Below are 27,353 nucleotides of genomic sequence, written 5' to 3' on the forward strand. Positions count from 1 at the left end.
CCAACATTGAGTCGATCGTGGTCAGCTGCTGGATGGGAGACCAACACCTTTTTGTATAAAAATGGGCCTTTAATGATAACGGACCCAAAAATACCAGATGGGCTGGTGGTGCCTAGCTATCGTTTTGCAATTGCCAAAAATAACCCGCTATAATCCAACTGAAACTTACTATTTTTATGGAGTAGACCTACGGCGTGGTAAAATACTTGCAAATAGGCGTTTAGCATCTCAGGCATCTTCAAGTAGAAATTTCTCCTTTCCACATTATTATAGACACATTTCCTTTTGGTAAAAAAATACAGACGTAATTAGATGAGCGCGAAATATCAGTAGGCCTTTAGCTGCAGCTGAACGGGACAGAGCATCTTCAAAACACGTGTTGACAAACTGCTGTCCACGATTGTTGTGATTGTTGTCATGCGACAATAACTATTGTAATGCGTATAATGTGCGTAATGCGTACGCGTAAACTGAAGTCATTGTTTCACCTTCACCCGCATATGTCCGCGCCCTGACGCCGACGCGCTTGATATTGGCTCGTGCGTGTCAACATGGTCAATGCGATTCAGGTACAAAATAAATCAAACATGTCTCATCTGATGTGTTATGTGCTTCTGAAAATGCAAAATGACGCGTTTTGTTTGTTTGTTTGTTTGTTTGTTTGTTTGTCAAGGGGATAGGCCTACATGTTGGTTTTATGTGTCGCAAAATGATTTATTTATTTACTTTTTTTTTCGTTTCGAGCTCTTTAGCTGTTTCCCTACTGTTTCGTCTGGTAGGCCTATATCAATTCAATATTTTCTATCTACTGCATTTTATTTTCCATTTTTATGTAGTAAATGGTTCATTTTAAAACAAGTCTATTTTTAATATCAAATAACATATTTCATTTAAAAACACAGATCTAAACAGAAGACGTAAGGGGGGCTGTCATTTTCTTCGGAAGAGGGGTCCCAAATTTACAAAAAGTCGGCATCAATAAAATTGCGACCCCCTATCGGCAACAAAAATTTTATAACCCCACACCCCCCTACCAACGATATACAATTTTACTAGTGACACCCCCCCATTTTTATTTCCAAACATTTATGACCCCAGTATATTTGGGACCCTTGCGGTATTGGCTTTCCCGTAATTCAAATGTAAAATGAAGGTGCAATAAAACAACGTTTTCGATAATTCAATTTTTTTTTCTAGTAGCCTACTCTAGTCTTTTAGGCCAGGCTTTTAGGCCTATTTATTTCATCTGATTGTCCATACTTGTGAGATCTGCAAGTGAATTTCGATTTTATCCCATATAAATGTTTAGTTTGCTATCTACTGAAGATAGCTCGAACCAAAGTGGTAAATCGAAGGAATGCGTTTCTAATTTTACTCCGCCAAAGACAACCAATTTACCTTGTTAAAGCGGGAGTTGGTAAACTTACGCTGACCGGACGTGCAACCCGTGATATATTATAGTTCCTCAAATGAAAAGACTGGGATCTCATCAGAATAATGCACACTTTGATTGATTACAGTAACTTGTAAGTTTCATGAGAAGATGTCACAAATGTGTGCACAGTATTTTAGAAATGATTGAAAAAAAGGTCAATGCTGTAGCTATAAGTAAGCTAAATTTGCATCTTCAAATGTCTACGGCCATACCACGTTGAATACACCGGTTCTCGTCCGATCACCGAAGTTAAGCAACGTCGGGCCCGGTTAGTACTTGGATGGGAGACCGCCTGGGAATACCGGGTGCTGTAGACTTTGCATTCTGATCCTTCTTTTTTTTTTTTTACTCCTGATCGTGTTTGTGTCCTCTATCTGATGTGATGATTTTTTTTCTATGTACAGAGCGGCTTTGTTCAAAATAGGATTTTTTTTTCTCAATTTCTGGAGCACCCGGCCCCGGCATGATAACTTAAAATTAATGGCTACCAGATCACAATGCGCCACCACACAACACCAACATTGAGTCGATCGTGGTCAGCTGCTGGATGGGAGACCAACACCTTTTTGTATAAAAATGGGCCTTTAATGATAACGGACCCAAAAATACCAGATGGGCTGGTGGTGCCTAGCTATCGTTTTGCAATTGCCAAAAATAACCCGCTATAATCCAACTGAAACTTACTATTTTTATGGAGTAGACCTACGGCGTGGTAAAATACTTGCAAATAGGCGTTTAGCATCTCAGGCATCTTCAAGTAGAAATTTCTCCTTTCCACATTATTATAGACACATTTCCTTTTGGTAAAAAAATACAGACGTAATTAGATGAGCGCGAAATATCAGTAGGCCTTTAGCTGCAGCTGAACGGGACAGAGCATCTTCAAAACACGTGTTGACAAACTGCTGTCCACGATTGTTGTGATTGTTGTCATGCGACAATAACTATTGTAATGCGTATAATGTGCGTAATGCGTACGCGTAAACTGAAGTCATTGTTTCACCTTCACCCGCATATGTCCGCGCCCTGACGCCGACGCGCTTGATATTGGCTCGTGCGTGTCAACATGGTCAATGCGATTCAGGTACAAAATAAATCAAACATGTCTCATCTGATGTGTTATGTGCTTCTGAAAATGCAAAATGACGCGTTTTGTTTGTTTGTTTGTTTGTTTGTTTGTTTGTCAAGGGGATAGGCCTACATGTTGGTTTTATGTGTCGCAAAATGATTTATTTATTTACTTTTTTTTTCGTTTCGAGCTCTTTAGCTGTTTCCCTACTGTTTCGTCTGGTAGGCCTATATCAATTCAATATTTTCTATCTACTGCATTTTATTTTCCATTTTTATGTAGTAAATGGTTCATTTTAAAACAAGTCTATTTTTAATATCAAATAACATATTTCATTAAAAAACACAGATCTAAACAGAAGACGTAAGGGGGGGCTGTCATTTTCTTCGGAAGAGGGGTCCCAAATTTACAAAAGTCGGCATCAATAAAATTGCGACCCCCTATCGGCAACAAAAATTTTATAACCCCACACCCCCTACCAACGATATACAATTTTACTAGTGACACCCCCCCCCCCATTTTTATTTCCAAACATTTATGACCCCCCGTATATTTGGGACCCTTGCGGTATTGGCTTTCCCGTAATTCAAATGTAAAATGAAGGTGCAATAAAACAACGTTTTCGATAATTCAATTTTTTTTCTAGTAGCCTACTCTAGTCTTTTAGGCCAGGCTTTTAGGCCTATTTATTTCATCTGATTGTCCATACTTGTGAGATCTGCAAGTGAATTTCGATTTTATCCCATATAAATGTTTAGTTTGCTATCTACTGAAGATAGCTCGAACCAAAGTGGTAAATCGAAGGAATGCGTTTCTAATTTTACTCCGCCAAAGACAACCAATTTACCTTGTGAAAGCGGGAGTTGGTAAACTTACGCTGACCGGACGTGCAACCCGTGATATATTATAGTTCCTCAAATGAAAAAAGACTGGGATCTCATCAGAATAATGCACACTTTGATTGATTACAGTAACTTGTAAGTTTCATGAGAAGATGTCACAAATGTGTGCACAGTATTTTAGAAAAAAAAAAAAAAAAGGTCAATGCTGTAGCTATAAGTAAGCTAAATTTGCATCTTCAAATGTCTTAAAATCCTGTCCATCAAAATTAATCAAAATTACATACAGGACTGCCTCAATACTCTACTCTAAACACATGTCAGTAACCAAGCAGTTGTCCAACGGACACAACAGCAAAATGCACTGATATGGAAAAGTTTCCTGGACCACATTCACAGCCCAATTGGCATCCAGCAAAAGAACGCCATATTGAATCACAGGTCACAGCAAACAATTGTAACAGCATGAAGTTAAAAACATTAAAGAGAGTAAAAAAAAACTTACCAGGATCATCATGTCACATGTACAAACAAAATAATGAAGTCCTTTTGTAACGGGTATGTCCACCGTGCGCTTGCACGCATGCTGGACCACATTCACAGCCCAATAATTGACACCGAGCATAAGAAATCTGTGAGAATCGTTGAAGAGATTTTTGCTTCAATGACACAAGAGAAATGTGCACTGACATGTGACATGATGATCCTGGTAAGTTTGTTTTGACTTTCTTTAATGTTTTTAACTTTAATGTTGTTGAAATTGTTTGCTGTAACCTGTAATTCAAGATGCCGTTCTCAACAGATGGGCTGTGAATGTGTGGTCCAGGAAGCGGTTCCATATCATTGCATTTTGCTGTTGTGTCAGTTGGACAACTGCTTGGTTACTGACATGCGTTTAGAGGCAATCCTGTCTGTAATTTTGGTTAATTTTGATGGACAGGATTTTAAGATATGACCTTGTGAAAAATTATAAGTTTTTTTTGGCTTAGTGTATATTCAATAATTATTTCATTACGGTTATTAAAACACAATACTTTTAATCGAAATTTGACCTTTTTTGCCATAAATTCCCCTTAAAAAATACGTATTTTTTCAAAAACTTGGTACTTTTAAAAAGCCAGAACTTCTTTAGAAGTTGAGAGCCCAATTTTTTTTAAACTATATATCTGTCAACAAGGGTACACTCTAGCTATTACACCATACACGTACAAAATATCAACCTTTACATTTACACCCCTTCAATGTTGGGGTAAAATGGCACTTACAATTTTTGTCCAAAAATGTGTTTTTCTACTTAAAATTAAAGGATCTTTTAAAAGAGTGACAAGCTCTTTCTTCATTTGCAAGGACTACCAAAGCATGCGCCTATCTGAAGAAAAAAAATTAAAAATAATATCACATCTTATTTATTTGTGGCATTCGACCAAACTTTGGCCTTTTTTTTAAATGAAAATTGTAATTTTTGGTCATTTTCGACTAAATTTTGTTTTGTCCATTACCATGCCAACAGGCCAAATGCAACTTTTAAATGTCATTTTAAAATGTCCCCTAAACCCTTTCCATGCTAAAAGAATCAAGGATTTCTATTTTTTTGAGTTTGTCCACATATTTAAAATTTTGCTTGACGGTAACAGACCCCCAGTCTTAAGCCTATCTTTCAAAACGCAATGCACGTCTTCCACTATTTATTTTATTTATAGCAACAGCTTAAATAGAAAAGGGTAGCAATTCATGTTTTCCATTATGTTGGACGATTGTTACCTATATAAAGTTTTGAAAAACACAAATTAAGAAAAAGATAATATTTTCTAGCTACCACTATTAGATGTATTAGATGTTACAAAAATAGCATTGCCAGTTTTCTCACCCACCTAGAATATTGTGTAATATGCAATGCAAAATCCCTCTTTTTTGCAATTTTTTTCATTAGTAAAAGTTGTATTTAACTTTAAAACTCAATAACTCTCAAGAAGAGATTTCCTGATTAAAGTCAGGGGTTGGATGATAATAACCATGAATGGGGATGATCAACCAACCATAAAAAAATTGGGCTCTTTACCCCATAACGAAGTTTCACTTTTAAGAAAGTTCGCTATTTTCGATAAAAATGAGCTTATTACGAGGGGGTATCAAAAAGTTTTAGAAATCGCCCAGAAGTGAAAAAGCTATATCAATGAAATTTTGTCAGTGCAATCACTGGTCCTTATGTACACTATGGTCCAAAAATGGTCTCATGAGTATGTTTACTTTTTTTTACAGGAGCTAGATGTCACTACCTGCCTATGTAACCGCATAACCAGCAAAATGGAGAAAATTTAGGCATGCAGCATGATTAAGTTCCATTTTAAGGGTTACAGTGCCCTGAAAATCTGTGATGAAATAAAAATTCCTTTTCCAAAAAGCGACAGTGACATATCACAATCACCACCGAAGATATCTTTCCTTTTATCATCAATTTTCTAGGCACTGCAACCCTTCAAAAGCAGGATCTTAATAATGCTGCTTGCCTCAATTTTCTCAATCTTGCAGTTTATGCGCAGTAACTGGGGCAGCAGGTTATTGGCATCTAGTGCCACCTGTAAAAAAAGTAAACATACCTATGAGACCGTTTTTGGACCATGTACCTAAGGACCAGTGATTGCACTGACAAAATTTCATTGATATAGCTCTTTCACTTCTGGGCGATTTCTAAAACTTTTTGATACCCCCTTGTACATAGCACTTTCACAGTATAAAAATCCTTTATTCAGTATCGAAGTTACGTAATGTTACTATGCCAACGGGATCACGCGCCAGAGTAATGAACTACGATCGAAACAATCACCACACAAAGTATATGGTACTCGAAGGATATCAAAATAGCGTGATCCGGTAACCAAGAGAAATACGTAACCACTTCGATGCTGAATTGGCTTGTGATTTGCAAATAACATACCCATATTGGACGATTGTTACCTATATAAAGTTTTGAAAAACACAAATTAAGAAGACAATTCAACACTAAAGTAAACGTATTTACATCTTTTTATTTACATAATTACATATTTAAAATACATAATTTACATTATTACATTGTTCATTAGTATTAATGACCTCATTAACATTGATTTTACTTCCAATAATATATTAATATTTCTGTTGCCTCTTTATAGTCATGTCACACAGCATCATCATCCCTATATCTTTGTGTCAAAAATTGCAGTGATAGTACGGCCAATCCTCTCATTTTTTCAACAGCTACGCATGGCGATTTTGTTCGAGATAGGCCGAGCGACTCAGGCTAAGCATACCATTTGACACGATATGAGATTCCACAGAGCCTGCCACAGAGTTTCTATTCTATGTTTTTACGATTTTGCATGATCAGTATCCCATATGATATTGCTATTACAAGAAAATTCGATTTGTTGTCAGGTAAAACCCAGGTTTTATTTCCAATACACTAACTGGAAATGCAATACACTAATTAGCAGGGACTGCTGTTTGCTGTGGATATATTTTACTGCATTTTATCCGTAACAATTTTGAAATCGTTCATCAAAATTGTGATATATTCAACTGTTTGAGAATTCCAATTATATAAAGGAACATGTGTATATAATATTAAATCACAAGTCTATACAATACACACTATGCCACTTTCTTTATCAATAGAATATTGATTTCAATCGAATTGAATACATCTCTCTATTTTGAGTTTGTAGTTCACCACTGAGCGATCTAGCGATCGATTGCTAGCCAATCAGATAGAACTCCTTTTCTATGCTCGGTGAAATACCAATCACCCGTCAGCTCACCAACGGAGTATTAAGTTTATATTTATAATATAGGGTGTCAACACTGTGTGTCATTAATATTCATCTCTTAATAAACATTCCTGTTTCAACAGATATGCAGAATTACATGAATATTAATGAGGTCATGAATACCAATGAGGATATTAATAGTCATGTGACCTCATTAGTATTCATGATTTCATTAATATTGCTGTTACCTAATTAAAATCCAAGTCATTAATATTCATCACTTAATAAACATTCCTGTAACCTCATTAATATACACAAGTACATTAATGTTCAACAGATATGTAGAAATTGCATGAATATTAATGAGGTCATGAATACCAATGAGGTCATTAATAGTCATGTGATAGTAATAGAAAATTACATAATTGCTGTCTTCTGTAGATAGAAAGAATAAATTACATAATTACTGTCTTCCGTAGATAGCACTAACAAGTTACATAATTGCTGTCTTCAGTAGATACCAATAATAAGTTACATAATTGCTGCCTTCAATAGATAGCAATAATAAATTACATAATTGCTGTCTTCAGTGGATAGCAATACTAAATTACATAATTACTGTCTTCAGTAGACAGCAATGTATAAATTGCATAATTGCTATCTTCAGTAGATAGCAATAATAAGTTTCATAATTGCTGTCTTCAATAGATAGCAATAATGAATTACATAATAGCTGTATTCAGTGGATAGCAATACTAAATTACATAATTACTGTCATTAGTAGATTGCAATAATAAGTTACATAATTACTGTCTTTCGTAGAGAGCAACAATAAATTACACAATTGCCGTCTTCAGTAGATAGCAATAATAAATTACATAATTGCTGTCTTCAGTGGATAGCAATAATAAGTTTCATAATTGCTGTCTTCAGTAGATAGCAATAATAAGTTACAAGTCATTAATATTCATCACTTAATAAACATTACTGTAACCTCATTAATATACACAAGTACATTAATATTCAACAGATATGTAGAAATTACATGAATATTAATGAGGTCATGAATACCAATGAGGCCATTAATAGTCATGTGACCTCATTAGTATTCATGATCTCATTAATATTGCTGTTACCTAATTAAAATCCAAGTCATTAATATTAGCAATATCTAAACGTTTGACTTAAAAACTTACCTCAGTGATGCTTCATTTAGACGCTATGATGGACCAAAAATGAACTTGCCGATTTAGAAAAATAGAGCGGATTTTTGAAGATTATTTTGTAAATATATAATCTGGTGACTTGTGACGTTTGGTCAAGTTAGAAAATGAGAAGGGGCGTCCAACTGCAGCAGATAGACTTTTTTTGGTGATTTAGAAGGTAAAATATACAATATGGCAAAATTATCCGTGCACATTTGACAGCTGTTTATCCACATTTTATATATGGAAGATGCCTGTCACCATGTCTACCATGTCTACCGATCATCCATCATGAGTGTGACTGGAGAGATACTGTTAATGGATGGAACAAAACAGGTAGATATTTTCTTTTTCTGTTTGTATTATTATCATTGCTAATTCAGTTTCTTTTTAAAACAGTACTATGGCACAGTAAAATATAAAAAGAATCTAAAAAAAAAAGAGCCAGAACATTGACAGAACAACAACACTAAAGTAAACATGATAATACACCATAATGAAAAATGCCAAATATGGACAATGCCAAATATGGACAAAAATATTAAAGCTCAGTTCAACATATTCAATGGGGGGTTTTACTTGAAGTGGAAAAAGTGAATCACTTAAAAAAATGAACTTTTTATTTTCCTGTTGACCTTGTTTGTAGTGACTGTCTCCCCACATAAGTTGTACTTAATGTGGGTTCATAGCACTAAATCCCCGGCTAAATCCGCCTGTGAAGCAGTTTCTGGCAAAAGTTTATCATGCCTATAGCCACAACTTTGTATAAAAATTGTGCAAAATGGGTACAATATTGTTGAAAATTGTGTTTTACTAGAACTTTTGAATGTGACCTCTACCATTTTGAAAAAAAAATGCAAAAATTTGAGCGATGTGTACGATGATGTGCAGATGAACACACGAGGTCAAAACGCAGTTAGCAGTCGCATGTAAACATTGCAGCTGTAATTTTGTGTGTATTTGCATGTTCCCTACATACAGGTTCTTAAGAAAATTCAGGGAGATGGAAAAGGCACCATGCATTATGTTACCAGTGTGCTGAATGAGTGGGGGCAGTTTCTGACAACTGTTGTGGTCGCCTCCGAATCGCAGAATTGCTACAGGAAGCTTGCTCAGGGACTCGTGGCACGCTTTAAACATGTCAATGCTGCAGCGCTAAAGGTGCTCTACGCTGACAACAACTGTTGTAGGTATGTCAAGTATTTTGTGCTTATTTGTACCTATTAGTAATTTGTCGCCATATCAACTTTTCACCAGGATCTTAGTGTACATCTTTTATTACCAGGAATTTATCAGAATCATTTCTCTTTATGGGGAAACAACATACTGACCGGCGAACATAGGTTTGTCCGCTAAAGTCCTTTCAAATTTAACTCATCTTTTTGTGTTTTAACTGTACAAACACTTAAATTCATCAACCTCTTCATTAACCTTATAATGCATTAGCATTAAGGGTTTGTTCTTTTTCAAGCAATTTTGTTGCTCAAATAATCACTTTGGCAAACAAATCTATGAAGTGTGCTTATTTTCACTATAGATTTATGTGGGGGAAAAGTGGAAATGGTTATCAAATTCTGTTCCATTTTGTTTGTTTTAGGGATGGTTGTACCTCATGGTTTGAATCACTCTTTCAAGACTGGATTGATGATGGTATGGTCATCAGATTTGGCACTGGCTCCACTCTTGGCTCCACCGGTGGGATGCTGTTGTGATAGGGCAGTCACATGCAAGTATGAAGTGTTCATCAGTGCTCTGGCTGGTGCAGTACTGGCTTACAACAAACATGACATAGACCAACTCATCCAAGCCATCCGCAAAGGGAACAAGGACTTCTCACAGTACAGTCATAAAGAAATGCTGTCTTTGGTCAAACCACATCAGGCATCAGCTTGTGTGCACCGAAAGTGACGCGTGGTGTCCAGGTAAACTGATGTTATTATTTTGTGCATTTTCTGGCTTCCTGTTTAAGTTGTCTCAGACCTGTCCTACAAAATTATTATTAAGTCAGAAGAACTGATTTACACCTGTTACCTTCATGACAGACAGAATAGAATTTACATGGATACATTTTAACCTTGACTTATTCCCTAAGGAACTTAGACCAAAAGCGGGGCTTCATCTTTAAGCACATGGTCGCTGGTTCCTCTCCATGGTCAGAAATCATGAGCACTAGTCTATTTGGATAATATTGTTGACATCTGAATAAAGTTGTCTAAACCCTGATGGAAGACAGATGTTGAGTGATATATATAGTAATGCGTACAGTGATATTGTATTGACTTAGTGATATATATAGTAATGCGTACAGTGATATTGTATTGACTCCTTCGCTCTTTCACTCACTTACTGTGTCCATCAAATTAGCATACATTCATTATAAAGTGCATTATGATAGGTATTATAACATTTCATTTGAAAAACATGTATTCTAATGTGATGATTCATTTTCTGTCCCTCTTATCTTCCAGGTCTATCTCATCTCCTTTGCCGTGCAATGGAATAACCGCATGGAAAAACTGAAGGTGGCTGGAGGGGAAGGACGACTGACTTCATGTGTCAATCCACAACAAATTCAAAGACTCAACCAGCATGCAGAGATCTTGTTTGGGAAGGACCATTTGTTTGAGCCCAATTTTTCTGCACCAATGGCCACCCCAGGCAACTATGAAGACCCTTTGCCATGCAATGGAATAACCGCATGGAAAAACTGAAGGTGGCTGGAGGGGAAGGACGACTGACTTCATGTGTCGATCCACAACAAATTCAACGACTCAACCAGCATGCAGAGATCTTGTTTGGGAAGGACCATTTGTTTGAGCCCAATTTTTCTGCACCAATGGCCACCCCAGGCAACTATGAAGACCCTTTGCCGTGCAATGGATTAGCCGCATGGAAAAACTGAAGGTGGCTGGAGGGGAAGGACGACTGACTTCATGTGTCAATCCACAACAAATTCAAAGACTCAACCAGCATGCAGAAATCTTGTTTCGGAAGGACCATTTGTTTAATTGAGCCCAATTTTTCTGCACCAATGGCCACCCCAGGCAACTATGAAGACCCTTTGCCGTGCAATGGAATAACCGCATAGAAAAACTGAAGGTGGCTGGAGGGGAAGGACGACTGACTTCATGTGTCAATCCACAACAAATTCAAAGACTCAACCAGCATGCAGAGATCTTGTTTGGGAAGGACCATTTGTTTGAGCCCAATTTTTCTGCACCAATGGCCACCCCAGGCAACTATGAAGACCCTTTGCCGTGCAATGGAATAACCGCATGGAAAAACTGAAGGTGGCTGGAGGGAAGGACGACTGACTTCATGTGTCAATCCACAACAAATTCAAAGACTCAACCAGCATGCAGAGATCTTGTTTGGGAAGGACCATTTGTTTGAGCCCAATTTTTCTGCACCAATGGCCACCCCAGGCAACTATGAAGACCCTTTGCCGTGCAATGGAATAACCGCATAGAAAAACTGAAGGTGGCTGGAGGGGAAGGACGACTGACTTCATGTGTCAATCCACGACAAATTCAAAGACTCAACCAGCATGCAGAGATCTTGTTTGGGAAGGACCATTTGTTTGAGCCCAATTTTTCTGCACCAATGGCCACCCCAGGCAACTATGAAGACCCTTTGCCGTGCAATGGAATAACCGCATGGAAAAACTGAAGGTGGCTGGAGGGGAAGGACGACTGACTTCATGTGTCAATCCACGACAAATTCAAAGACTCAACCAGCATGCAGAGATCTTGTTTGGGAAAGACCATTTGTTTGAGCCCAATTTTTCTGCACCAATGGCCACCCCAGGCAACTATGAAGACCCTTGGCCGTGCAAAGGAATAACCGCATAGAAAAACTGAAGGTGGCTGGAGGGGAAGGACGACTGACTTCATGTGTCAATCCACGACAAATTCAAAGACTCAACCAGCATGCAGAGATCTTGTTTGGGAAGGACCATTTGTTTGAGCCCAATTTTTCTGCACCAATGGCCACCCCAGGCAACTATGAAGACCCTTTGCCGTGCAATGGAATAACCGCATGGAAAAACTGAAGGTGGCGGGAGGGGAAGGACGACTGACTTCATGTGTCAATCCACGACAAATTCAAAGACTCAACCAGCATGCAGAGATCTTGTTTGGGAAGGACCATTTGTTTGAGCCCAATTTTTCTGCACCAATGGCCACCCCAGGCAACTATGAAGACCCTTTGCCGTGCAATGGAATAACCCGCATAGAAAAACTGAAGGTGGCTGGAGGGAAGGACGACTGACTTCATGTGTCAATCCACGACAAATTCAAAGACTCAACCAGCATGCAGAGATCTTGTTTGGGAAGGACCATTTGTTTGAGCCCAATTTTTCTGCACCAATGGCCACCCCAGGCAACTATGAAGACCCTTTGCCGTGCAATGGAATAACCGCATAGAAAAACTGAAGGTGGCTGGAGGGGAAGGACGACTGACTTCATGTGTCAATCCACGACAAATTCAAAGACTCAACCAGCATGCAGAGATCTTGTTTGGGAAGGACCATTTGTTGGAGCCCAATTTTTCTGCACCAATGGCCACCCCAGGCAACTATGAAGACCCTTTGCCGTGCAATGGAATAACCGCATGGAAAAACTGAAGGTGGCTGGAGGGAAGGACGACTGACTTCATGTGTCAATCCACAACAAATTCAAAGACTCAACCAGCATGCAGAGATCTTGTTTGGGAAGGACCATTTGTTTGAGCCCAATTTTTCTGCACCAATGGCCACCCCAGGCAACTATGAAGACCCTTTGCCGTGCAATGGAATAACCGCATAGAAAAACTGAAGGTGGCTGGAGGGAAGGACGACTGACTTCATGTGTCAATCCACGACAAATTCAAAGACTCAACCAGCATGCAGAGATCTTGTTTGGGAAGGACCATTTGTTTGAGCCCAATTTTTCTGCACCAATGGCCACCCCAGGCAACTATGAAGACCCTTTGCCGTGCAATGGAATAACCGCATGGAAAAACTGAAGGTGGCTGGAGGGGAAGGACGACTGACTTCATGTGTCAATCCACAACAAATTCAAAGACTCAACCAGCATGCAGAGATCTTGTTTGGGAAGGACCATTTGTTTGAGCCCAATTTTTCTGCACCAATGGCCACCCCAGGCAACTATGAAGACCCTTTGCCGTGCAATGGAATAACCGCATAGAAAAACTGAAGGTGGCTGGAGGGGAAGGACGACTGACTTCATGTGTCAATCCACGACAAATTCAAAGACTCAACCAGCATGCAGAGATCTTGTTTGGGAAGGACCATTTGTTTGAGCCCAATTTTTCTGCACCAATGGCCACCCCAGGCAACTATGAAGACCCTTTGCCGTGCAATGGAATAACCGCATAGAAAAACTGAAGGTGGCTGGAGGGGGAGGACGACTGACTTCATGTGTCAATCCACGACAAATTCAAAGACTCAACCAGCATGCAGAGATCTTGTTTGGGAAGGACCATTTGTTTGAGCCCAATTTTTCTGCACCAATGGCCACCCCAGGCAACTATGAAGACCCTTTCCCGTGGCAATGGAATAACGGCATGAGAAACACGGAGGGTGGCAGGGGGGGAAGGGGGGGTGGCTTCATGTGTCAATCCACAACAAATTCAAAGACTCAACCAGCATGCAGAGATCTTGTTTGGGAAGGACCATTTGTTTGAGCCCAATTTTTCTGCACCAATGGCCACCCCAGGCAACTATGAAGACCCTTTGCCGTGCAATGGAATAACCACATGGAAAAACTGAAGGTGGCTGGAGGGGAAGGACGACTGACTTCATGTGTCAATCCACGACAAATTCAAAGACTCAACCAGCATGCAGAGATCTTGTTTGGGAAGGACCATTTGTTTGAGCCCAATTTTTCTGCACCAATGGCCACCCCAGGCAACTATGAAGACCCTTTGCCGTGCAATGGAATAACCGCATAGAAAAACTGAAGGTGGTTGGAGGGGAAGGACGACTGACTTCATGTGTCAATCCACAACAAATTCAAAGACTCAACCAGCATGCAGAGATCTTGTTTGGGAAGGACCATTTGTTTGAGCCCAATTTTTCTGCACCAATGGCCACCCCAGGCAACTATGAAGACCCTTTGCCGTGCAATGGAATAACCGCATAGAAAAACTGAAGGTGGTTGGAGGGGAAGGACGACTGACTTCATGTGTCAATCCACGACAAATTCAAAGACTCAACCAGCATGCAGAGATCTTGTTTGGGAAGGACCATTTGTTTGAGCCCAATTTTTCTGCACCAATGGCCACCCCAGGCAACTATGAAGACCCTTTGCCGTGCAATGGAATAACCGCATAGAAAAACTGAAGGTGGCTGGAGGGGAAGGACGACTGACTTCATGCGTCAATCCACAACAAATTCAAAGACTCAACCAGCATGCAGAGATCTTGTTTGGGAAGGACCATTTGTTTGAGCCCAATTTTTCTGCACCAATGGCCACCCCAGGCAACTATGAAGACCCTTTGCCGTGCAATGGAATAACCGCATGGAAAAACTGAAGGTGGCTGGAGGGGAAGGACGACTGACTTCATGTGTCAATCCACAACAAATTCAAAGACTCAACCAGCATGCAGAGATCTTGTTTGGGAAGGACCATTTGTTTGAGCCCAATTTTTCTGCACCAATGGCCACCCCAGGCAACTATGAAGACCCTTTGCCGTGCAATGGAATAACCGCATAGAAAAACTGAAGGTGGTTGGAGGGAAGGACGACTGACTTCATGTGTCAATCCACGACAAATTCAAAGACTCAACCAGCATGCAGAGATCTTGTTTGGGAAGGACCATTTGTTTGAGCCCAATTTTTCTGCACCAATGGCCACCCCAGGCAACTATGAAGACCCTTTGCCGTGCAATGGAATAACCGCATAGAAAAAACTGAAGGTGGCTGGAGGGAAGACCGCCGACTTCATGTGTCAATCCACAACAAATTCAAAGACTCAACCAGCATGCAGAGATCTTGTTTGGGAAGGACCATTTGTTTGAGCCCAATTTTTCTGCACCAATGGCCACCCCAGGCAACTATGAAGACCCTTTGCCGTGCAATGGAATAACCGCATGGAAAAACTGAAGGTGGCTGGAGGGGAAGGACGACTGACTTCATGTGTCAATCCACAACAAATTCAAAGACTCAACCAGCATGCAGAGATCTTGTTTGGGAAGGACCATTTGTTTGAGCCCAATTTTTCTGCACCAATGGCCACCCCAGGCAACTATGAAGACCCTTTGCCGTGCAATGGAATAACCGCATGGAAAAACTGAAGGTGGCTGGAGGGGAAGGATGACTGACTTCATGTGTCAATCCACGACAAATTCAAAGACTCAACCAGCATGCAGAGATCTTGTTTGGGAAGGACCATTTGTTTGAGCCCAATTTTTCTGCACCAATGGCCACCCCAGGCAACTATGAAGACCCTTTGCCGTGCAATGGAATAACCGCATGGAAAAACTGAAGGTGGCTGGAGGGGAAGGACGACTGACTTCATGTGTCAATCCACAACAAATTCAAAGACTCAACCAGCATGCAGAGATCTTGTTTGGGAAGGACCATTTGTTTGAGCCCAATTTTTCTGCACCAATGGCCACCCCAGGCAACTATGAAGACCGTTTGTTGTGCAATGGAATAACCGCATAGAAAAACTGAAGGTGGCTGGAGGGGAAGGACGACTGACTTCATGTGTCAATCCACGACAAATTCAAAGACTCAACCAGCATGCAGAGATCTTGTTTGGGAAGGACCATTTGTTTGAGCCCAATTTTTCTGCACCAATGGCCACCCCAGGCAACTATGAAGACCCTTTGCCGTGCAATGGAATAACCGCATAGAAAAACTGGAGGTGGCTGGAGGGGAAGGACGACTGACTTCATGTGTCAATCCACAACAAATTCAAAGACTCAACCAGCATGCAGAGATCTTGTTTGGGAAGGACCATTTGTTTGAGCCCAATTTTTCTGCACCAATGGCCACCCCAGGCAACTATGAAGACCCTTTGCCGTGCAATGGAATAACCGCATGGAAAAACTGAAGGTGGCTGGAGGGAAGGACGACTGACTTCATGTGTCAATCCACAACAAATTCAAAGACTCAACCAGCATGCAGAGATCTTGTTTGGGAAGGACCATTTGTTTGAGCCCAATTTTTCTGCACCAATGGCCACCCCAGGCAACTATGAAGACCCTTTGCCGTGCAATGGAATAACCGCATAGAAAAACTGAAGGTGGCTGGAGGGGAAGGACGACTGACTTCATGTGTCAATCCACAACAAATTCAAAGACTCAACCAGCATGCAGAGATCTTATTTGGGAAGGACCATTTGTTTGAGCCCAATTTTTCTGCACCAATGGCCACCCCAGGCAACTATGAAGACCCAGCAGAAGAAGAACTTTTGGGAGTGGAATATGCCTACTGCCAGTTCACTGATTTCTCTTCCAAGAAATATTACATTCAAAAAGGTGAGAAACACTTTCATAGCATCCAAAAAGATAAAGTTCTTTCCCATGTCCTAAGACGCATAGGGTGGTACCTATCTATGTTTTCTTAGCCTTGAAATGCACAGCTTTTTAAGTTTGTAAGTTCCATTTATCAGTTTGTGTTTTAAAATGTACCTCATAAAATAGTTACAAAAATCTTGCATTTGACAACTGTGCTTTTTTACTTTTGCATTGTAATTTTGCACTGATTATGGACTAACTCTAGTCTAAGCTATTGTTGGCAGAAAGAACAAAATAAGTTGTTTGACAAATAGACTTGCAATTTACCTAATGGGTTGTCCACATTTATGACCCATACGTAATGATGAAGTCTCTAAAATTTGTATCCAAGTTATACTGGGTGTTTACACTGAGCACTCTGTATTTTTACTTGGTATTACCCGGTAACCCACAATCCGATTCAGGCAACACCCACCACGTTTCTACAGGCGCTTAAAATAAGGGTTGCGGTGTGTACCGGAAGTACTGAAAGTATTTTCCTGACCCCAAGCTGCTTTTAAAGTCACAATGTGATACATGAAATCAACATAGAAGATGTTCAACACCCAGCAACCGTTAACCGCTGTGTTTCCACTGGCAGAAATAACGGGTGTCACACCACATCGTCTACCTCATGAGGTGGATCACGGTTGCCGGGTGTCCACACTGCATCACTCCGAACCGATCTGTTTCCACTGGGCACATTAACCGGTAACACTCTAAACTAAACCACATTACCCGCCAACCGTTCCCCAGTAGAAACACGCAGATAGTAATTTGTTATTTTTGGTGAAACAAATGAGAGCTGACATTCTTCAGTTATTTTAACCATACAGAATTTAAAGGGGCTTCTTAGTGTTACATATGGGTCAATTAGCGTAGACATTGTATTCCATTATTGGTTGTCTACATGTTTGTATTTTATTCTTCTTTTTTTATACAGCTGAAGAAGAGCAATCCAATGAAGAAGAGATGGAGTCCGAGTCCGAGTCCGTTGAAGATGAGGGCACAGATGCAGACGCGAGTGACAATCAAGTGGACAAAAAAAAATTCCCATGGACTCAATCAATACCAAGCATGCTGTTGTGACCAAGGAGGAGCTGGTAACAGATGAAATCAGCCCCACCCTGGAAGATGTATTAATGACACCAATTAGCCATCTGCCTGGCTTTGATGATGTAGAGAACCTGGCACTCCTCCTCCTACAACTTTCAGCTGCAGGTGACCATGCATCATCTCATCCCTGTCAGCCTCAGAATGGATAGCTGCAGAAGTTAGTCAACTTTTGGAACATGACAAATCTGCCAGAAAGTTTGTCAAAAGGTATGAGTCAAAGTGGGGTTATACCTTATTTGGTAGGTGCTTAGGGGCTGACAGTCAGGAAACCAGTGCTGTACAAAAGACAAAATTTGGTTGGATGAGATATGCACAGGCAGCTGAAATCACGGAGGAGTCAAGGCTTCTCTACATACTCATCAAAATGCTAAAGAATCGTCCGCATGTTGGTGGCTTGTCATCTCCTACAAAAGTTGCGGCAGTGATCAAAGCCAGCTACAAACGGATTGTTGACAGAGTTTGCGATGATCCTGTCTTGTCTTGTGTTGACATTCCCCTGCCAAACATTAATGCTAAATCGATCACAGCGTTCTTTTCAAGACAAGACAAGAGATCAAACATTTTTGCAACTGCGCAACCAAAAGTGGCAACTCATCAGAAAGTATTGTCATCACAACCAATGCCAGCTGCATCCAAGCTCCCTTAGTTCCTTCAATCACCATCTTATATACCCAAGTACAATACAAAGATGTTCCCCACAAGTCTGGTAAGCGACTTGGTGAGAAGAGGTTTTTGATTGTTTGTTTGCTCATATGGATGTGATCATGATCCAGAATTTTAATTGTGTTGAGTACTTTCAGGTAATCATGGCACGCCATCTGAGTCTGAGACCTGTCCCGAGTGCAACAAAGTATTCAGCAACAATTCCAACATGGCACATCACATGAGGATGCATGAGAATACTTTGAAAGAGTCATTTCCGGTATGCTCACTTTGCAAAAAGTCATTTGCGCACAAACAGTCTTTGAAAAGACATATGCGACAACACCTGTATCCAGAGATCCCCCTATACAAAACTGGTCAAGCCCTTTTACAAAGCACTTCACAATCTGGAGAGGTTGCAAAGCAGAAGAAGAATGTTGTCAAAGTCTGGTGGGATGCCAAGACTGCGGAGAAGGCTGCCAAAGTCACTGGCGAGGAGCTTTGAAAATCCAACATCGTCGTGACATTTGGGAATTACGCAGGCTGCACTTTCAAGTGGCTTTTGGAAAACGATGTTGGTTGGAGAGTGTGGCTGTTGGATGAGTTCAAGAGAAAAGGCGAGACATCACCTCGTCTAAAGTGGCAGAAGGAGCACCTATTGAACCTGTGAAATTCCACCTTGATAAACATCAGAAGGTAATGCATCAATGAATTTTATGAGTTTGATATGAAATTGCTATTGATTTGTTTCTGAAATAGTGAATAAAATGCAAAAAAAAGTTTTTCAACAAATATCTGTACATGTTTTATGAAAGTTAACAACAGGGGAAGCTTATACAGAAGTGTACCAGAACAAAAGTGATTCTCCTAGATTTCAAAATGACTGAAGAAGTTTTTATACTGAGAAGTGGCATGGACAAAAAGCAACATTGTGGCATGCTATGTTGTTTGTGTGTTGCTCATTAATTTCACAGTTGACAAAATTTGATATTTCCCCCTCAATTGCAGGAAAGAGAACAGAGAGAAGAGAAAGAGCGCCAAAGAAACCTTATCATTCCTGGTGATCCTGATGATTTTAAAGATGGAAGAGCTTTTAGCTGCTGCAGGTAACTTATAATATCACATAGAAAAATAATTCTTGACTGGTTATTCAAGTCAATTTCAACAACTCTTCCTATACTTTTGTACAGGAGCCAACCATTGTTAATCCGTGATGAACACACACTTTTGCAGTAAGGGTATAGCGTATACGTGAACGCCAGTGCACATCCGCGTTACGCGTAAAATTCGTCATGTCTGGAATCTGTGTGCGTATCAGTTGAATTCAGTATTTTGGAAGCATATCGGATTGCCGTTTTATTCAGTTTTATTGCTGATATTAACAGAAATCACTGATCCTTTTGTAAGGCTGACTGTCAATGATCAACTGACATTCCTCATGAAACAATCATGTGAATTTTACGATCTTTTTCGTTGTTGAAAGGCATTCAATCATGTTTCACCGTTGTTCATCACCGATTAACAACTCACGTCCGGCGCGTCTGCGTGGTTTAATTCGCTCGGGCAGCTAAAGCTGTCGGGCACATCATTCAATGCTTAGGGATTCAATCATGTTTCACCGTTGTTCATCACCGATTAACAACGATGCATCCGCGTCGTCTGCGTGGTTTACTTCGCGTAAAGCTGCCCTCGCGAAGTAAACCACGCAGACGACGCGGACGCATCGTTGTTAATCAGTTGCTCGCGAAGTAAACCACGCAGACGACGCGGACGCATCGTTGTTAACTCACGTCCGGCGTGTCTGCAGTGAGTTTACGCTCGGGCAGCTAAAGCTGCCCTCATGAAGTAAACCACGCAGACGCGCTGACGCATCGTTGTTAATCGGTGATGAACAACGGTGAAACATGATTGAATCCCTAAGCATTGAATGATGTGACCATGAATTCCAACCAAGTTCTGATGTCAGATGAAGTATTTTAATAATTATGTAGCGTCTATGGTGTTGGAGTTAAAATATTTAACAATTAAATTGACACAGAAGGATCATGATGTTTTGTATCCAATACAACAGTGCAAGTTGTTTCATGCATGATACCTGACTGACATAAGAATATCATTCATTTTTTACAGCTCCATGTGGGTTTTTATTTAAAGCCTTAATGTACGATTTCCGTCAAATTTTTATTTTGTTATTCTTTATTCAAAATGTTGAAATAATATTAGTAATAACATAACTGCCGGGAAGGGTTGCTGTCCATTTTAAGTTGAAATAACAAGGTAAAGTGAAAGAAAACCCACTGGTTATTTTGGCCATTTAACATGGGAGGACATATTATCATAATTTAAAAATTATGATAATATGTCGAACTTTGCTCTGTTGACCTACAAAGACAACAAATTTGGCCGATTCCATTTAGGTGCAAGTTGGGACATGTGTAAACATTACAAATATGCAAAAAATCAGGTTTGAAAAAATTAACCAATTTCATATTATAAGATCGTACATTATGGCTTTAAGTACTTATTAATATTTTCATGAATGGTTAATTTTCAGATGGTAGTCTCCTTTAGTCTGAGGTCCCTGTAGATAGCTACCAAGATAACCATTGGAGATCTGCTTCCATCAGATGATGCGCCTTCATCGAATGCATCTCAGGAAGAACAGGCAGGATCATCATCACAGACAGGTGACTCTACTGTGTTAGAGGGGTGGCAAATGTCATGGGAACAAGGAATGTATGCCCCAAATATCAGCTGGTTGAAATCTGATGGACCGTATGGGATCTTGGAATCAGCAAGGTCATACACAACAGCCAAAGGAACCATCGGTACTAGACAGATATTCAAGAAAAGGATGGAGTTCAGCCCTCCCCCACTTACCACCACAATGGGAGGGACGTTGCCTCCAATGCTCTCCTTCTTTACCACACCTGCCTTGTTTTGGAGACCTGTTGGGGTTATGGATGTGAAGATACGATGCCCCAATGCCAAGTGCCCTGCACCACCTGATACGTTCTTGAATAAGTTGAGCTATGGAAGTGTTGCTAGACAGGTGTGTGGTATGAGGTACAACTACACTCTGCTGACTGAACGATTGAGATGTAATGATTGTCTACGGCTTTGTCGTCAGCAAGACAGTTAAGGATGAGCAGCCGATTCAATACTCATGGCATGCCTACAGCCCTGACATCCTAATGAATCTGAACCCAGCAATCAGGAGTACATGTATGTTTCCAGCAGTTATTTGTGGGAAGCGTGCCATCGATAAGAGTGTTGTCACCCTTCTGAATGACAGGCTGAATGCTGTATCCATGGCAAAGGTTCAACGCATGACACAAAATAGACATGATGAGTGGTACGCTGAGAGGCGCGATCTGTACCAGACACTTCTGAAGCTCACCCTGCAAGTCTTCTTCACAGCGAGGAATACTTCCCTTCACTAACGTCACCTACACTCCACCTATCAGACCAAGGTGGAGTGTAGGTGACCAGCGTCCTTAATGAATGGGGTCAGTTCCTGACTACAGTGGTGGTAGCAGATGAATCGAAAGGTTGCTATGAACAACTGGCTCGTGGGTTGATCAGCCGATTTAAGCGCACCAATAGAGGTTATCCACTGTACTCATGTGGGACTTCTAACAAAAGGCGCTGGTTCCCGTAGTATTCCTTATTCAAACCAATTCAATGCACGACCTTGGAGTTACCTGCATGACTCTTGGCGGGCTATTTTGAAACAGTCATGGTTGCACATGCAGGTACTTCTTTTGAAAGTCCTTAAAGGCCCTTTCAGTGATTTCACAGGAACATTAAAAAAAATGGAAATTTGTCAGAGTTGCTTAGAAATAAAGAATAAGTCTACAGAATTTCATTAAACCACTTTTCCCCTGAATACATCGACAAATTAGTCTAAAAGAAGTTTTAGAAAGGTTTTCTACTTCAACTCAGATCGACTCGAGAAAATCGAGATTTTCGTACAGTGCGCCACCAATCGACTGGAAAAACTTCCTAGTCCAGTGTTTCTAACACGGGGAAGTAGAGTCTAAATTGATTTAAAACAGACGCTTAATTTTTGTAGTAGAAAACAAAATCAGCAATTAAAGGTCACCGAGGCAAACTAACGGTCAATTCAAATATGAAAAACAGTTAAAAGCTGTTAAAATTGTGTATTTTGTTTAAAATAGTAGCTACTGATGTAATAAGTAGTAGAAACAATACGCAACGCGTGTTGGTGCGATGGAGAGTGAGCTTCTTTTCGATCTCGAGTCGGACTTTTTGTACTGTCAGTATCAAAAGTCCAGAATCATGCAAATGCTTTATTTTGTCTAAAATACACGGCTTTCGACCGAACCACTAGCAGGCTATGTTAGCACATCTATGCCAATTACAAAGGTACCAAAATCTGAATTTTGATGATTTTTACGATCGCCTGGATGAGCAAATCACTGAATGGGCCTTTAACAAGGTATAGCAGTCGTTGATAGGACATGCAGCTTATAGAACACGGATAACCTCTATGTACCTGCCCCCACGATCATGTATTCAGACAACAACTGTTGTCGGTGAGTTGACTTCATTCATGCACTTTTTATTTTAATTTTTAATTATGCAGCATGAGCAGCTTTTTTTACAATCTAAGCATTGCAGTTTAGAATTACAGAGAAGAGTTAATATGAAAGCAGACAATGATGCAGTCAAACATTTGAAAGACATCTTTATGAAGGATAGATGAATTCAACTTTTATATCAAAATGGATTGTAAGTAACTCAAGGGTGTACAATGATAGTTGTGATTGAATCAACGTGAATATCATTTTAATCTCTATTGTCTTCTCCAATATCAGGTGGCAGTTTTTACTCTGAGGACAGGATGCTTCACATGTCTTATCTTATAATGTCTTTTCTCCAGTTCCGTTCACATGTAGTAATTACAAATACAAAAATACTATGTTATCTTTTTGTTGCAGTGCCAGTGGATCATCATGGCTGGAGTCTCTCTTTGCTGACTGGGCAGTTGAAGGAATGGTGGTAAGGCTAGACATACGACATTGGCTTCACAGATGGGACGCAGTTGTGATTAAACAGAGTCATGCAAAGTATGGAATCTTCATGAGTGCTCTTGCTGGGGCTATTCTTGCATACAACAAGGACGACATCTTGAAGCTAGTGAAAGCAATCCGCAAGGGTGACGAGGAACTGTACTCCAAGTACACAGATGAGCAGATGCTATCCTTCATCAAGCGTCATCAACTGAAGTCCTGCATCCGTCGAGTAACACGGGGTGTCCAGGTAGGCATAATTTCCTGTATAATTTTTTCATAAAAAACCTCTATATTTACAGATATCTGAGGATGATCTACCTACCATGTGTTGAACTAACTTGCAACATTGAATAAAGCTTGTCTCATGTATGATTGAAATAAGAATTGTGGAACTATGTACAATCATTAGATTTATCCTGTCTACGTATTTTGTATTGAGAACCATGTTTGCCGTTTACCTTTCTTTGTAACAGAAGTTTAACTGATGCCTTTGTTTTAACTCTAAGGAAACAATAATAGGCCTATGTATAGTACTTGCAGAGAGATTAATTATGCATGGACTATATCAATGTTATTTTGCAGGAGAGTGCAAGTACAGTTGAGGTCATTCTTCGACAGTTCAAGGGCCCAGCTGGTCTAGACATTGATGGCATTCATCTCTTCAAGTCCCACAAAGCTGTTGACAACCACTGGAACACTGCTAGCAAACATCTTGGATGCATGCAGGTAAGTTTGCAAGGAAATTATGAGATTTTTCAATAGCTGAAATGCTGAAGACATACATCCCATAATCAACTGGAAGCTGCAAGTGAATGAAGGTCTGCCAATATCATACATAGAATCTGTACTTTGTTATAACGGGATAAACCACAAGTAAGTTAAGTTATTTTCAGGTATTATAGCGCAGAGATACAAAGACTGTAAACTATATGAACCATTTATTTTCATTCTTCAGGATCCACCCAACATCCCCTTGTATGTGGCCACAAAAACTGTGACTCTCAACGGTGTGCAACTGACACTATAGGTGTCGTAGGGGCAGCAATACACTGGAAGGTCTCCACAGCCATATGAAAAATGCCGTTCCATCAAAGCGGTGTGGAATCATGCCATGGCAGGTAAGCTTTGTTTAGCATTATATAAGATAAAGTTTCAGAACATTATAATTATTGAACAACTCTTTAAAGATGACTATGTTCCACTAGTATATCCTGGAGTTGATAGAGAAGAGGTACAAGTGTACATGAGATTGTGTCTAAGAAAAAAGGTATGTTTCTTTCCTTTCTTTCACTCATGGTCTAAGAAAAAAGGTAAGGATTTTTACTTTAATGCCTTTTCGCTTTCTATGCTGAATTATCATGGTTATGATTGGTGGAATCTCTTGTTTTTATCCATTTTCTTTAGGTATATCTCATCTCGTTTGCCATCTAGTGGAATACCAGGATGGAATCACTGAAGGTAGCTGGGGGACAAGGAAGACTTACCACCTGTGTTGATCCTCGACAGATACAGAAGCTAAACAAGCAAGCATCAGTCGGTGATGATCATCTATTTGAGCCCAACTTCAGTGCCCCCATGCCATTCCCAGAGAAGTATGACAATCCAGAAGAGGACGAGTTACTTGGGGTGGAGTACGCCTACTGTCAATCTACAGATTTCACTACCAAGGAGTACTACATTAAGAAAGGTTTGTTGCAAGACTGGCAGACTGAAAAAATGTCAAATTCAAACACAAAGAACACTGAGTTTTGTTACAAGACAGCAGTATGACAAATGTAAAAGCCTATTTAACTGTCAAATGCCAAATGCAGACACAAGGAATAGTTTCCAATGGGTGCATTTCTTGTATCTATGGTTCAGGACATGGTTGATTATAGGGAGGAGGTGAACATAAGAAAAATCCATACATCTTTGCTATGGTCTCATACATGTATTTTTGTCATTTGTAATTTTCTTTTCTGCAGTGAATGAACAACAGATGCAAGCCGAAGAGGAAGACAACATGGAAGAAGAGCAAGAGGAGGAGGAGGACATGTCAGATGATGAGGGCATGGAAGATCTTGGGTCTGAAGAAGATGAGATTAATGCTGACCATTGGGTTCTAGGTGAGGAAGAGAGTGTAAGAGAGGAAGCCAGTCCAGCGCTAGAAGACGTCATGATGAGCTCGAGCCATCTACACCTTCCCGGTTATGAAGAGGTTGAGGGTCTAGTCCTCTTACTACTGGAGTTGGCTGACGATAGTGATTCCCATATTATACCGGCCCATCTGAGAGAGAAGATAGTAACAGCAGCAGGACAGCTACATGACCATGACAAATCAGCAAGAAATTTAATCAAAAAATATGAATCCAAATGGGGTTACACCATATTTGGTAGATGCCTTGGAGCTGACTCGCCAAAAACCAGCGCAGCACAGAAAACCCAAGTTTGGCTGGATGCGGCATGCCCAAGCAGCGGAAATCAGTGAGGAATCGTGCCTCCTGTATCTTCTGATCAAGATGTTGAAGAATAGGCCTTTGGTTTCTTCACCAACCAAAATCGCCAACATCATCAAGGGACAATACAAGAGGATTGTAGACAGAGTTAATGATGACCCTATCCTAGCTGAGCAGGCACTTCCATTACCCAACATCAACGCCAAATCCATCACCAGCTTCTTAATAAACAGGAGAAAAGGGCAAACTACCTGGCTACGTCTCTTCCCAAAGTGCCAACTCATCAAAGAGTGGTTTCAGATGTACCCATGCCAGAAGCTGACACTCTCCTTCATCTCTTCCCCCACCATCTCACGCGGAAGTACAGTATTCCAGTGCACCACCTGAGTTTGGAAAGAGACGAGGTGAGAAGAGGCGTCCGCAGTTTGATGACGATATACCTCATAGTAGCATGTCCACTAGTCAGCCTGCTCTGTCAGAAGCATCAACCTCCACGAAGACCCCTAAGCTACAGTCACTTGCTCCCAAACCAAGCTTTTCTCAGGCGTCCACTGCACCGATTCTGTTGGTTGTGCCGTAACAGCCAAGGGCACATTCAGTCAATCTCCAACCATCATCAACTACAGGTTTGCCATTTACACTGCAAGCACCACCATCACCACCACCAAAACCCAAACCTATGCTTCCAAAGGCTTTAAAAGAAACTGTGTGCTGCATGTCAGCATCCACACTGTGGCGGACACCGTAAGTGCTACACACCATCCAAAGAGAAGACAGAAGGCAGCACACAGAAGATATTTACATTCTGTCCTATTATAAGATGGTCGCTTATGGCAGGATTTGAAGAGGTGTATGACAATTATGAGCACTTCAAGCGTGAAGTTGATGAGGAGCTGCTGAGGAGGAAAAATGCTTCCAAAAAATAGAGAGTAACTCAAGCAAATCATTTTGATGCTTGATACCAACTGAATGCCGTCATTTTACAGTTTTATAGTATTGTTTTACATGTAACTCATGAATAATAATTAATGTCCTTGCATTAATAACAGGAATGTTTATTAAGTCATGATTATTAATGCATTCAAGATTATTAATTGCATGAATATTAATAAAGCACCATCAATATTAATGAGGTCATGAGTACTAATGAGGTCACATGACTATTAATGACTTCATTGGTATTCATGACCTCATTAATAATCATGTAATTTCTACATATCTGTTGAATATTAATGTACTTGTGTATATTAATGAGGTTACAGTAATGTTTATTAAGTGATGAATAGTAATGACATGAATACTAATGAGGTCACATGACTATT

General features: G+C 40.2%; 2 protein-coding genes, 1 non-coding gene and 1 pseudogene across 3 annotated transcripts; all 4 read left to right on the top strand.

Moving 5' to 3' along the window:
- Nucleotides 1–1,633: 1,633 nt before the first annotated feature.
- Nucleotides 1,634–1,752, top strand: LOC140153818 (5S ribosomal RNA). The gene has a single exon (XR_011859164.1). It is a non-coding gene; the product is annotated as a 5S ribosomal RNA (ribosomal RNA).
- Nucleotides 1,753–16,659: 14,907 nt separating this feature from the next.
- Nucleotides 16,660–18,677, top strand: LOC140152407 (uncharacterized). The gene is given in 5 exon segments (XM_072174712.1): nt 16,660–16,781; nt 17,743–17,834; nt 17,837–18,031; nt 18,034–18,556; nt 18,559–18,677. Coding segments are annotated over 5 exon segments (1,041 nt in total). The 5' UTR covers nt 16,660–16,669.
- A 406-nt stretch (nt 18,678–19,083) lies between these two features.
- LOC140152408 (uncharacterized) lies at nt 19,084–21,770 on the top strand (the record flags this gene model as incomplete). Its single annotated transcript, XM_072174714.1, has 3 exons — nt 19,084–19,223; nt 19,566–19,663; nt 21,185–21,770. Coding segments are annotated over 3 exons (753 nt in total), but the record flags the coding sequence as incomplete, so codon positions are not given.
- Nucleotides 21,771–25,136: 3,366 nt separating this feature from the next.
- Nucleotides 25,137–27,134, top strand: LOC140153766 (uncharacterized; annotated as a pseudogene).
- The last annotated feature ends 219 nt before the right edge of the window (nt 27,135–27,353 follow it).

Source organism: Amphiura filiformis, chromosome 5 (assembly GCF_039555335.1).
Source record: "Amphiura filiformis chromosome 5, Afil_fr2py, whole genome shotgun sequence".
NCBI classification, from domain to species: domain Eukaryota; kingdom Metazoa; phylum Echinodermata; class Ophiuroidea; order Amphilepidida; family Amphiuridae; genus Amphiura; species Amphiura filiformis.